This window comes from Pempheris klunzingeri, chromosome 1, assembly GCF_042242105.1.
Source record: "Pempheris klunzingeri isolate RE-2024b chromosome 1, fPemKlu1.hap1, whole genome shotgun sequence".
NCBI lineage: Eukaryota > Metazoa > Chordata > Actinopteri > Acropomatiformes > Pempheridae > Pempheris > Pempheris klunzingeri.
Genome location: NC_092012.1, coordinates 14,117,889 through 14,130,483, shown reverse-complemented (window position 1 = coordinate 14,130,483; position 12,595 = coordinate 14,117,889). Strand labels below are relative to the sequence as shown.

Here is a 12,595-nt window from a genome sequence, read left to right as displayed (position 1 = left end):
CCTCGAGCAATATAAACTGTATTTCAGTCTTTCTTCACACATCCTGTAGGCCAGTTTTCTTACTTTTTGTAAACCACAAAAAAAAAAAAAAAGGAAAAGTTTTTTGGTAAACTATGCTGACTTTACTCCCACTTTCACTCTGGTAGATAATGATATGGATTTTTTTTTTTTTCAAAGCAGTATCTCATATGTCTAGTTCCCACAGTTAGGTTTCTTTTTGAGGATGCAGATGTCTGAAAATCAAAAAAAAACAAAAAAACTCATTGTCATATGCCCTGATTTGCTTGGTGGAATGAGCACAAACTGATTCATAAACATTTACATTTGCCCCTTTCCAAATAAGGCTTCGTTATTCTAATCATTTCTATCATTTCTATGTTGAAGTGAGGTCATGATAAGTCATCCCTGAGGTGAAAGTTGGCATGAAGGCCTGCAGAATGAAATGAAAGGCTTCACATCAGCACGGCCTGTATTATGCGAGCATGCCAATTATGTGCCGTGTTATGACAAATCTTACCCCACTTACTGTGCTATGCAGAACACCGTCACACTGTCCGCTCTGACGCCTGTGGCGCCACCTAGTGTCAGAGGGAGGGCGTGAAACTGCACCTCAGTGCTCTTCAAAGTCGTGATTGGGAGCTTTTAAGTAAATAAACTGGTTTCACATATTCATGTTAATAGCCGAGTCATCTCTGCGGTGCTGCTGAAGTCAGTCTCACCTGTGCGTGCAAAGCTTGTTGGCAGGTTGGACAGCCATGAAAAAATAATGGCTGCAGCAATTCTTGTAATATAAAATGCAGGACAGGTGTCTATAAAAGCGTCACAGTAAAGCACTCAAGTGTTTGAAGAGATTTGATGTTACTCAGATATCTTAGAGGGTAAAAGCAGAAGTCACTTTGACACAGACCTTAAAGCAAAATATAATAAAGCCACCATAAATTCACTGTTCCACAGGCCACACTTCTACTCCTTATAAGCGCACGAGGAATTAAAGGATGTCACGGGGATCTTTTGTTGAGAATTTTTCTGCTAACGAGATAGTTTGTGATGATTTTGAGCAAATCATTACCAAAAGACTGGGTGCAAAACCTCAGATTTGAGGTTATGGAGTTTATTGAGATTGTAATAATTAGGGGTAATATGCACCATAAATCCAAAGAGGCCGTACAGTGCAGTGCACACAGTAGCTGCCAGATAGCCAACTGTTTATTTTCACAGCCGAAGCTCTGACCTCAAAGCCACCTTTCAGCCTTTATCTAACCCCCCCCCGACCCCCCCCCCCCCCCCCCCCCCCCCCTCCTGAGAGACAGATTTCACAGATATTGTAAATGTATGACCGGGGTTGTGACCCTTTAATCTGGCATATAACCAGAAATGTCCCTTTACCCATAAATAATAAACAGCAGGGCAGGTGGAGTATGTTGGTGTGTGCCAGCATTAATCCATCCCCATCTCATTATCACAATGACAGCAAAATGTGCAGATGGCTTCGAGAGCACCTTTGAAATCACCACAATACATCATCATCCCCCGGTTAAAAGTGTTTTTTAGAGTCTTCGTGATCTCACGGTCAATCTGGGGGCTCCGACAGAACAAAATCCAGTCAGTTTCCCACTGTGCAAGATATCACACGAGGTATCTAAGGAATTCTAATTAGAGCTGGAAGCCATGAAGCGACACACAGCCAGAGCTCCAGACAGGAGTCCCTTCACTTTAGGACACAGCCACTTTAGGGTAACAGTGACAGCTCGCTTTGAAATATCTGCTACGTGTACGGTTCTCTTTCCTGGAGACAGCAGTCAAACAGTGGCCGTTCATCCAAACTTCAACCTTCCAACAGTTATTTCATGCTGAGTGGCTGATTAAATCTTTTGTGCGGTGATATTTCTATACACAGAAAGTGGGCAGACATCTTCGCATTCATTTCATCTCATCTGCCTTGTTAAAAGTGTCAAATTGTCTTTTGAGGATTTCTTAAAATGTCTATCGACAGAGTTCATCAAAATTTCATATCATGCCACACTTGAATCAATTAAATATTCAAAAAGCAACTTAGGTTCAAAGTGCTAGAAATGAATAATGCATTAACATGCCCTTGTCCATCGCTAGTATACACTTTTATCTTAATTTCACAATCTAGTTAGAAAAGGAAAAAAAAAACAGTTAAGTTGCCAAAATGATAATTGTACTCATTTTCATCTTTAAAAAAATCAAATCATGTGCCCCATAATAAGGAAATATAAGCATAATATGTCAAAACTAAAGAATATGACTCAATGAATCCAGCATGGAACAATGTTTCCTCCTTTTAATACATATGTTTATTGAAAATTAAACAGGACAGAGAAAGAACATTACTGGGATGTGGTTTTCAGACAGAGTTGATGTAAAAAAAAAAAAAAAAAGCAAAGAAGCAACTGACCATACAGAGTTCTTAATTTGCTGTGAAGAAAAGGCTGCAAGATGGGCGACGCGAGACAACAGCAGGTGACTTTTACAAAGTCAGAGGGATCAGCTGGATCTGAGTTGTCTCACACATTTGTCTTTTTTTGGGAGAGGTTGATCTTGTCCCCGAGGCTCAAGGCCATCCCCTGTGAAAGCAAGGAGGGAGGCTTTATTGTAACAGACAGACTATATATTAACAGACTGGCTATATTTGCACGGGTAATAGCACTGGGCTATGCTGCAATATGATGGGTTATTTCATGCATTCAGCCCAAGTCTTTCACTGAGGTATGAGCTTAAAAACTCCGTCGCTGTTGCTCCAGACGAGAGCAAATAAATTCAACCAAGCATTTACTTCTCAGATGCATAAGGGTTCATGGTGCAGCAGCTGTGACCCACCTGACTTTTGGCTCTAATGCGTATGTGTCCGTTCACCGGTGCGTCCGGCCCCAGGTGGATGGGCTTCTCGATGCTGACATTAGCCAGCGCGTCTTCTCCAAAGATAGAACGAGCATAAAGGTTGGCAGCCATGAAGCCGCAGAAGCCAGACAGTGCCTGGTTTGTTGACAAAAGGGAAAGAATATTGACGATTTTGTACAGCAACAACAACGTATTGATGCACTTTATCCAATATGATGGGCTTGGGCAGTTAAAATGGGACACCAGCACCAAAAGACTTGCTACTGTCCATCTAATTTATCTAAATGAGTCCTGCCAGCCGCAAAACCTCATTTACTTTCTTTTCTCAGCTGTATGTGATGCTGCGTACCAACCTTTTCAGGAGTCAGACACTTCATGTTGGTGGATTTGAGGATATGCTGGAGGTAATCATTCAGATCTGTGATGTTAGTGTTCACTGTCACCTACAACACAGAAAGATTGCTCAATGACCATCTTCAATGTTAATTGAATTTTTTTCAATTTTGATTTGTTGGATATAAATCAGTCATTAAAAAAGAAACTCGGAAATCGTCAGAACAACAAACCTTATAAACATGCCACAAACCTTACCTTGTTTTCCCACTCAAACTCAGCCCACATCTGTCTGAACTCTGCATCGGTGCAGGAAGCTGGCTGGATGTAGTCCATGATGTCGATGTGGATGTCACTGAGGACGACGCAGTTTCTGTCGCTAGCGGCGCCCGACACATCATAGACTGGGAAGAAAAAAGAATCAAACATTCCCACAAATAAGAAAACCTACATAACATAAGCAGAGAATTATGATAAGTGGACAAGATGATTCTCTTACCAATGTTGCCAAATATAATCCCGTTCTCTGTAGAAGCCACCTTGACGTTGGCCTTGATGTTTGCAAAGTCGTGAGGAGCCAGAGTTAGAGGCGAAGGCTTCTCAACCAACTTGAGATCCCCTGTAGGATAGATGAATGTAGTGAAATGCATACATAGTGCAATGTGGCAACACAAATGTGATTGGCTTAAATCAGCTTTACTAAAAATGAGAACCTCTGCTGTTTGTAAAGTGAGGTGGAAAATAAACCACACTAACTAACCTAAAGTGGCCAGCTCAAGGGTGCAGTTCTGGAGAGTATCACTGGTCTGGTTGACCACCAGCACATCCAACACAATGTCATACTGGTTGACATGGACGTAGGCTTCCGCATACACTGGGTCTGAGAAGCCTGTCAGCTGGGTCACCTAGTTTGGACAGCAATGAGTTAACACTTCATTATCAAATACAATTAAATACAAATATTTTCGAACACAAAGATATTAGATATTATTTTCCTGAACTTTCTAACTGTGTCATGTGCACAGCAGTAGTGCAGCGGGATACAAAAACAAAAAAGAATCACCTTGTGTGAAAAACTATTTTACCCAAAGCCAAATGAAAACAAAACTTAAATAACTAACATCAAATGGATCTTATTCCATGAATGAATAGTAGACAAGTACAAACTGGAACAACTGTTCTTTTTCCCCACTGTGCACACATTGGCACGTTTTGAAAACAAAAACATCAATTTAATCTCCAGTCTGGTCTCCTCATGCAGTATTTTCCTCAACGCAATTCCCAGTTCTCTTGTATGTTACAATTTCTGTGGTGTACCTTGTTGAGTTTTGAAGCGAGAGGATCAGCAGCCTCCTTTCTCTGAGTGTTGCCCATAGCAGCCAGCAGGCTGAGCTGGAACTGGTCCTCCTTAGAAGTCATCTCGTTTTTGGCTGTCAGCTGCATGAAGGAGATTGGGTCGTCTGCCTGCACTGTCACGTTACGTTTCTCCGATTCTTTCTGTGGTCGGAATAAGAAACGGTTATTTTTCAGGCCTATAGTTGCTCAATAGACTCGGCACACTAACAATACATACAATAGTAAGCCAAGATGTTGAAACAAAAGGGTAATAGAAAGAATAAAATCAAGTAGCATTCAGAGCCAAGAGTGGCTGTTGTGCAGAATGAAGATGAAAATTGCAATTGAATGTGTTCCTATCACAAGAAACCAGGACCCACAAATCTTCATATTGCATAGTAATGTCAGAAATTCTTAAAAACAAGCCCTATTTGGCTTATACGCTGTTATCACATGTTCTACAAACATAAATGTGGAATAAATGAGGGGTGTGTCCAAAAAATAGCCCATTAACACCAAACGCTTGTTCCTTTCCGCTAATCGTGATAATACGTCAGCTGTGCCCAACTGTCAGAAGGTTAAGCACCGAGTTCAGCCTTCTGCCGTTACCTTCTGTGACAGCTTCTCTTCCTCCAGTCTGACAGTCAGCATATGTGACAGGGATTTGCGACACTCCTTGTTGAAAATGTCATTCATAAGCGGCGAGCACTCTGACAGGACCTTGAGGCACAGTGAGATGCGGTCCACATCATCATCTGTAATTGGCTTCTTGGGCAGAGAGGACTTGCCCAGGTGCAGCACCGTGACCATGATCAGCATGGCCTCTGCAACAAAGGACTGAGAGGGACAGCAAGACAGCAGGGATTAGACACACAGGCTGCTGGTTTAATGATTTCTTTACAAAGGTGTTGTGTTTCAGTGAAGTGGAGTGAAGAGAGGACACCTTACATTTTGTTTCTTTTTGTCTTGAACAATAGCAACATAGCGCAAAGCCACTTTGGTCAGTGTGGTGGCCAAGGAAGCCGCCACATAGAAGTCTCCATCCATCAGGAAACCTCGAAGTGGAGGTCTGGAACAACAAAATCAGTGTTTATTCAATATGGGGAGGTAAGATGACCAATCAGTGTGACATTACAGGTAAATAAGGATATCCCCCCCCCACAATGTGCAGTTTTTACCTATCCTCTTCTTTCTTTGAAGGCCTGGAGGAGCTGAGGGCACTCTGTGTCACATAGGTGCCCATCTCTGTCACCAGCTTCTGGGCTGGAGCTGCACTCACTTCGTCCTCTGGTTTCACCTCTCCTGTTTCTTTCTTTATCTCATTTTCTACAATCGGGATCTATCCAAGCAAGACACAGATGTCAGATATTTGTGACAATTTTAATGAAGTTGGTCCGTCAGGTAAGCTTGCGTTACATTAATTCCTGTCAATAATGGACGAGCATACCTCTCCCAAGGACCTGCGTACTTCTGTCATCACACTCTGGATATCTTCCTTGGTGCTGCAGTATTCTCCCAAGATCCACAGTGCTCCTCTGTAGATCCTGAAAAATAACAATGGTGAGAACATGTTTTTTTTTTTTCACATTCAAAGTGCTGCATACTCATACTGCACTGATAACCTAATGACAAAACTCTGTCAAGTCTATGAAACAGGTGACAAATGTTACTGTAGAGAAAAACCTGACATAACTCTCAGAATACAAAAGCTAGAAAAGCAGAGAAATTGAACTAAATTCAAATCACATCAGGTAACCTGCTGCTGAAATGTGTTACCCCGTTTTGTACATTTTCAGTTTCCTATTGTTTCTTTATTTATCACATAATTTCAGTGTGGAGACGCAGTTAGTGAATTCTGAACTGCTGAAATGTGTCATTGTGCCGCACAAGACTCTTAACTTTAATGAAAGCATGTGCCAAACAGACAATGCAGTCCGCTGAAATTGACAGTTAACCTCACATTTGACTTGCATAGTATTAACTTCTCATTTGCAAAAACTGAATAAATAATGATGGATTTAATCAGTGACTCACTTACCCATTTATCAACTCAAATATTCAAATAGGCTAATCCAAATTTGACCTGCTTTTTGTAACCTTTAGGGGAGAGACAAGAAGCCAGGAACTCTGCATTATGCTCCCCTCTATGTGCTCATAAAGCCTTACTTGACGGTTTTGATGGCGTGAAAGACTTCCAGCATCTTCTCGATGACGAGAGGTCTCAAGCTGTCAAATCTCTGAATGGCCTCCCGCACAAACTCCAGCACATCAGCAGCGGCTGCCTCATTAGTGTCACTTAGGAATTCCATCAGCTGCAAATCACATCAACACACAGAAAAGTCCTAATATATTCCACCGTTTGGGTCTCCCCTCAAAAGATATCAAGTCTAACCAATTTGAAGAGCAGCTTTTTTAATTTGATTGAATTATAGGAAACTCACCACAGGTATGACATTGGCGGCCATGTCAGGGAAGCGCACACTGCAGGAGTGGAGAGTGCGCACCAACAGCTGCCTGTACTTATCGGTATCTTCATGCTCTGTTACGTTGTTTGTCTTGATCACCTCTTTCTTCAAAACAATCACCAGCTGGAAAGCAAATTGATGTCACTGTAATTTCAGCATATTCCTTTTTGTTCTCTGTGTCCATGCTTGGACATGGAAATGACAACAAAAACATGTGCGTGCCACTGACCTCCTCTACGTTGCGAGATGAAACAAGGTCCAATGCCAGCTGCAAGGTCTTCTTTCTGACTTCCAGGTCAGGAGTGCTGAGAACGCGCAGGATGTCCATCACAAGGTCCTGGATAAAAAAGCAACCAAAAAAAGTGTTAACAGAGTTGATACAGATGCAGATGTAGCAACTAGGTACTGTGTCATAATAAAACTACTGTCTGGCTTTTTCTGCTCCTTTAAATTCTATAAACGAGACTAAATTTTAAAATGTACATGACTCTTATACATTTTGGTCTCATATTAAATAGTAACCATAAACAGGAGGACTAACAACATAACGCTTATACTAAAAAGTTTAATTGATATTAGTTTTTTTTTTTGTTTTCAGCTTCAATCAATTTTTTTGTTTTTAAGATGGAACTTTCTGAGACAGAGGGCAATGGTCTTTGTGGTTAATATGGCACAACATTTTAACTGCAAAAAAACACACCACAGCCATAATTCAGCATACCTGGAGTACACGCTCGTGAGTGGGATGCTCCTTCAGTTCAATCAGACGATCAAGAACAATCAGCTTCACATTGTTGTCGCTCTCCTTGATAATCAAGTCAATGTAGCACTGGGCAGCAGCCTAGAGTCCGAAGAAAAACCCCACAGAATGCATGAGAGACTGTACTCCACCAGTGACGGTATATAACAAACACAGGATCACTGACAAAACCTTGGTGATGTACCTTAATGGCTGTGGGAGCACTGGAGAGGGTCACAAGAGTGCCAGCAGCCTCATACTTTACAGCCGGACTGGAGGACTGCAGCAGGTTATAGATGCAACGGATGAACCGGGCGCGCTCAGAGGGGTTAGCGTGGCAAACCTAACAGGTAAGAGGTCAGACACCAAATCAGCGCTACTGTTAGTAGACTGTTGTGTTACAAAGCTTAAATTAAACTAGTCAAGGTCTTGACTCACTTTGTAAATCAGCTCCACGATGACCAGCTGGAGAATGTCACCAAAAGTGTGAACTTGGTCAATACACGTGCTGAGGTAATCCAGAGCTCGGTCCTGGAAGATGTGAATACGTGGATGACATGACGCATGTTAGGTCTTTTTAGAGGGATACTTGTAGATTTACTGGCACACAAAAGTAGAGACTGTATAAAAAGGACAATATGCTACAGACCTGATCTGCATGAATGAGCATCATGAATGCGTTTCTTTTACAGCTGGCATCTTTCTCATTGACAAGAAAATCATGGATCAACTCTGGGGCATCAGGAATGAGGTGTTCAAAGTTCCTAAAACAACAACAGCAACAAAAAAAAATCATCAGCTACATGTTGTTCACTATGAACTATGAAATACCCGTATGTACATCTGGAATCACAACTAAACATCAAATGTTTATAAAAGTTTGTACCTATAGATGGTGTAAATGGCCAGAACAGCATTGCGGCGCACATAACTGTGACGGTGCTCCAGGCAGGCCCGGATCGCTGGCATGAGAGGCTCGAGCAGCTCAGACTCCTTCAGCTTGCACAGGAAACGCAGAGTGGAGCCACGGATGAACTCATTGGGATGCTGCAGGTCCTGAAATTGAAAGATTTCACAAGATGAAATAAAATCAATATATTCTAGCCAGGTTTGTTTTTCATTAGTTATACTACTGTTACAGTACAGATAAAATAAGTAGAAAATCCTCTCAGATGGGTACATTACTATCTCATATGACCAATTCAATAAAAAGTCCATCTTAGTTATATCATAAACACTATTTCACACATTTACCTTTTTTAAAAATACACACATCTGGATGGATCTTGTGCTGACTGGTTCCGTATTTTGTTCTGTTATTTAAAATCTAATAAAATATTGTTCAGAAAAATACACACATCTATTGATTAAGTCGATCACAATTGTTAATGTGTCAGTTATCTTACCTTTCTGTAGGCGTCACAGACCAGGATCATCTCCTGAAGCAGCTTGCCATCTGGGGTTGTTTTGGGAACAATCTCCCAGAAAACCAGCAGCAGCTTTTTGATGGTGTGGTCTTGAAGCGGCAGCACAAAGCGGATTATGGTCATCAGCAGCCCCGGCAACTTCTCACCATTCAGGATCATGATGATGACCTTCTTCAGGGCTTCAGTCTTTGCCTTGATCTCCCCCTTTTCTGTGAAAAAATTATTATTATCATTGTTAGTATTAATGTCATCAGCATGTCTTCAAGCATATTGTCAGAAAGAATTTTCACTGTATTATACTGTATTTGAAATGTGACTGAACAGGACGTTGTTTAAGAAAAAGATATATATAAGTGTTTTTTCAATTCACCACACCACAAATTAAATTACAACCAGCTCCACTGTCGTGTGGTGGAGAGGGAAGTTTTCGAAATGCATATCTCTGCATTAGTAAAATAGCTCTGCAAGTTAACATTAAGGATAGTTACCTAGATCCGTTTTTAGGCTGACTTCAGAGGGGGGCTCTGAATCTGATGTAACATTGATCAGAGTGTAACAAACGTTCTCTGCAGCCGTCATTTTGCTGCTGGGCTTGTATCCGTCTAGAAGAATCCCAATGAATGTAGCTCACTGGTCAATACCTATGAAAAAGAGAAACATGGTAGATAGAAAAAGAAAGCTTTCACACAGATGCATAGTAGGATACAACTATGAAAACCACAGTCAGCATAACCTGAAGAGCATCATGCACATATACATGATATTAACTGCCTTTGCTGCAGACAAAACAAAAGTGGAAAACTGTCAAAAATCCCTTGGACTCAAGCATGCTGGGATATGATTTAACCCCTCCATAAAATTGACTAAGAAAAGTAGATCCAGGAAATTGATGAAAGGAAACTACTCAGTGTTGTGAGTCATTAAACAATGACTCTCAGAAAAATCTCAGAAGGACTTCTGCAACAAGTGATCCCATCCAATATAACAACAAAACAACAGTGGATTATCTCAGACCTATTAATAATGCATCTTGAATAAAACAGACAGTCACTGGAATCCACACCAAACACTAAACAGAATTTGATCTCAAAACTCTAATGTTACAATGTGATCAACTCTGGCTTGTGCTCACAATGTAGTACAACAATAGTACAGTATTAAAGAAAAGGTAACAGTGTGATACAAAGCGACTTATTATTTAAATAAATCTGTATGCATCATCATTTGAGAAAATATATTCATGATGACATCTCAACAGTATGTGTACATTTTTGCATTAAACAGCAGTTTGTGAACAAGAAATCTGGTGTGCCATAAAAAAAAAAAAAAAAAAGACTAGTTTAAAATTAATTTTAACTCATAGGATAAGTTCACAAATTTTCAAGCCCGTCTTAAAACAATAGCCAGGCAAGTAAAATGTACACAGAAACAGGTCCTGTTTGCTGTTATCATTCCCCCTGTTCATATTGGCCAATTAAATGTCAGTTCTTACCATGCTTCAAATGGAAGTATTGGGCAACAAAATCCACGGATTGTATTCTGTGCAAAATTATATTTATATACGTTTTTTTAAGCCAAAATGAGGCTTCAACTGGCTGTAAGGAATCGCATGATAATATTCCAGAGTTACACTAAGTTTAGTGTACAATTACTGTGTTGAACTGTGGTGGTGGAATTATAACAAAGTCTGGAGCTGTGGAAAATACTCCCTTGATTTACCAAACTGTTAGACCTCAAATTTTGAAAAGAATTTTTGCACTGAATAAGGACAATGAACTTAGTATCTCCCATCACTGACATTGGAGGTGCATTATAAAGGGATCTATTAATGGCCCGTATGAACAGGAACGGTACGAGCAACACTTGTTCTGATGCACGTAGGGGCACTTGACTACTGTTTTAAGACAGACTTAAAATTTGTGAACTTATCCTTTAAAATTAACTGTTTGATTCTGCTTAAGCGCAACAGTATTGAAAACAGACCTTACAAACTCATACCCTTGCTTGATAAGGAATCTTAATTAATAGAAAACATTCAAAAATGATTTGAGATCATGACGCGTCAAACAAAACATCCTGATAATAAAGGCCTGGTCAACCAAGTCACTGGATTTAGACCTTTAACTGGATGCATTAAAGATCTTAATCTTAACAACTTCTATAAGTGTTGACTGGCGGGTGGGCATGTATCTTATTTTGATAGCAATGACCACAACAACAGCCATTGATTGAAAAAAACAATCTGATTAGTAAATCACCTGTATGTGTAACTGTGAACCCAGCAAGTTCAGGTCTGTAAGTATAAAAGCCTCCTAATGTGGATTTGATGGTACATAAAAATACCTAAATCTGAAATTATGAGCACAATTAAGTTACATGGCCGTTCATTTTGACTGAACAAACAGTAGACAGCGGAGGTATCTTTAAATAGATAACATTATTATGACATATCAAAAGGTCACGTTTACAAGGATCGGAAATCTTCCTGCCATTTTCTGCCGCTTTTGACTATAGACACTAAACTAGTGCCAACACAACAGTGGCAAGGCCTATTACTGTAACAGCAAAATCAACTTTACATGTAGTGTTGCGTTATGTTATTAAAACAAGTGAAGAAAGAGTGACACGCAGCGCTAACACCTCGTACAACACTATGCTAACTACTGCTGGAGCATTAATGGCGCTACCTGCGTTACCTGTTACCGCTGACAGCTGTACCGTAAAGCTTCGATAAAACGCAAACAACCATTTGGTAGTCAAATATTTGACTGCTTAGATAAAGTTAATATATATGATCAATTGTTGGACCGCGAACGTTAGCTAATACCAGCGTAGCTTCTGCCCAAGCTAGCAATGAAATGGAGGACAGTCACATTAGCTAGCTAGCTGTGTTAACAGTTAAGTTACAGCGACCAGGGAAGAAGACATCACTCATGTTACTCAAAATTAAGTTACATATCCTACCTAATTGCACGACTGTTACGCTCCGAAGTGGACTTCGAAATCCAGTTTTGGGTATTTACATCTGTAAAAATGTCTCAGGAGCTCCCTTTGACGGGCTGACTCTACGGCTCTGCACTACTTCCTAATGACGTGGAAGATTACTTTCTGAGCCACATCACTGCTACGGGAGCCGGAAGGTCCATACGCGAAACCAATACACCCAAAACAAAAAACTCAGAATAAAGAAAATACAACTTTCACATCTGGTGTTCACCCTGTTACCGATTAATAAACGTTGCAATGTATTGAGCACTGAACAACACTTCCTTTTCATATACAATGAAATTTTAATATTAAATTGTATATTGATCATTGCAACAAAATGCATGTGTTGTAAACATTTTAAGAAAGAAAGAAAAGATATTCAAAAACACTGCATAGCAACGAAATACAATGATGAACACGATCATGCATTACCAAGTACTCAG

The 12,595-nt window shown here is 40.3% G+C and overlaps 1 protein-coding gene across 1 annotated transcript; it reads right to left on the bottom strand.

The window, feature by feature from the left end:
• Positions 1–2,388: 2,388 nt before the first annotated feature.
• copb1 (COPI coat complex subunit beta 1) lies at positions 2,389–12,237 on the bottom strand. Its single transcript, XM_070828889.1, has 22 exons — positions 12,129–12,237; positions 9,653–9,805; positions 9,144–9,373; positions 8,624–8,793; positions 8,387–8,501; positions 8,176–8,268; positions 7,943–8,080; positions 7,720–7,839; positions 7,228–7,335; positions 6,975–7,121; positions 6,700–6,845; positions 5,981–6,077; positions 5,712–5,872; positions 5,482–5,602; positions 5,143–5,370; positions 4,516–4,695; positions 3,959–4,103; positions 3,698–3,817; positions 3,457–3,602; positions 3,219–3,308; positions 2,845–3,000; positions 2,389–2,591 (listed from the first exon to the last, which is right to left on the bottom strand). Exons 2-22 carry the CDS (start codon positions 9,741–9,743, stop codon positions 2,532–2,534), a joined length of 2,862 nt encoding a protein of 953 aa, XP_070684990.1. The 5' UTR covers positions 9,744–9,805; positions 12,129–12,237; the 3' UTR covers positions 2,389–2,531.
• Between the last annotated feature and the right edge of the window lie 358 nt (positions 12,238–12,595).

Bases quoted from the DNA above. Each gene is read 5' to 3' on its own strand.
- copb1 (XM_070828889.1), bottom strand. From the start codon at position 9,743: ATGACGGCTGCAGAGAACGTTTGTTACACTCTGATCAATGTTACATCA. The intron at 4,104-4,515 runs GTACACCACAGA...TGTCCAAACTAG, and splicing joins TCGCTTCAAAACTCAACAAG to GTGACCCAGCTGACAGGCTT. The intron at 3,818-3,958 runs GTTAGTTAGTGT...TCTATCCTACAG, and splicing joins CCTTGAGCTGGCCACTTTAG to GGGATCTCAAGTTGGTTGAG.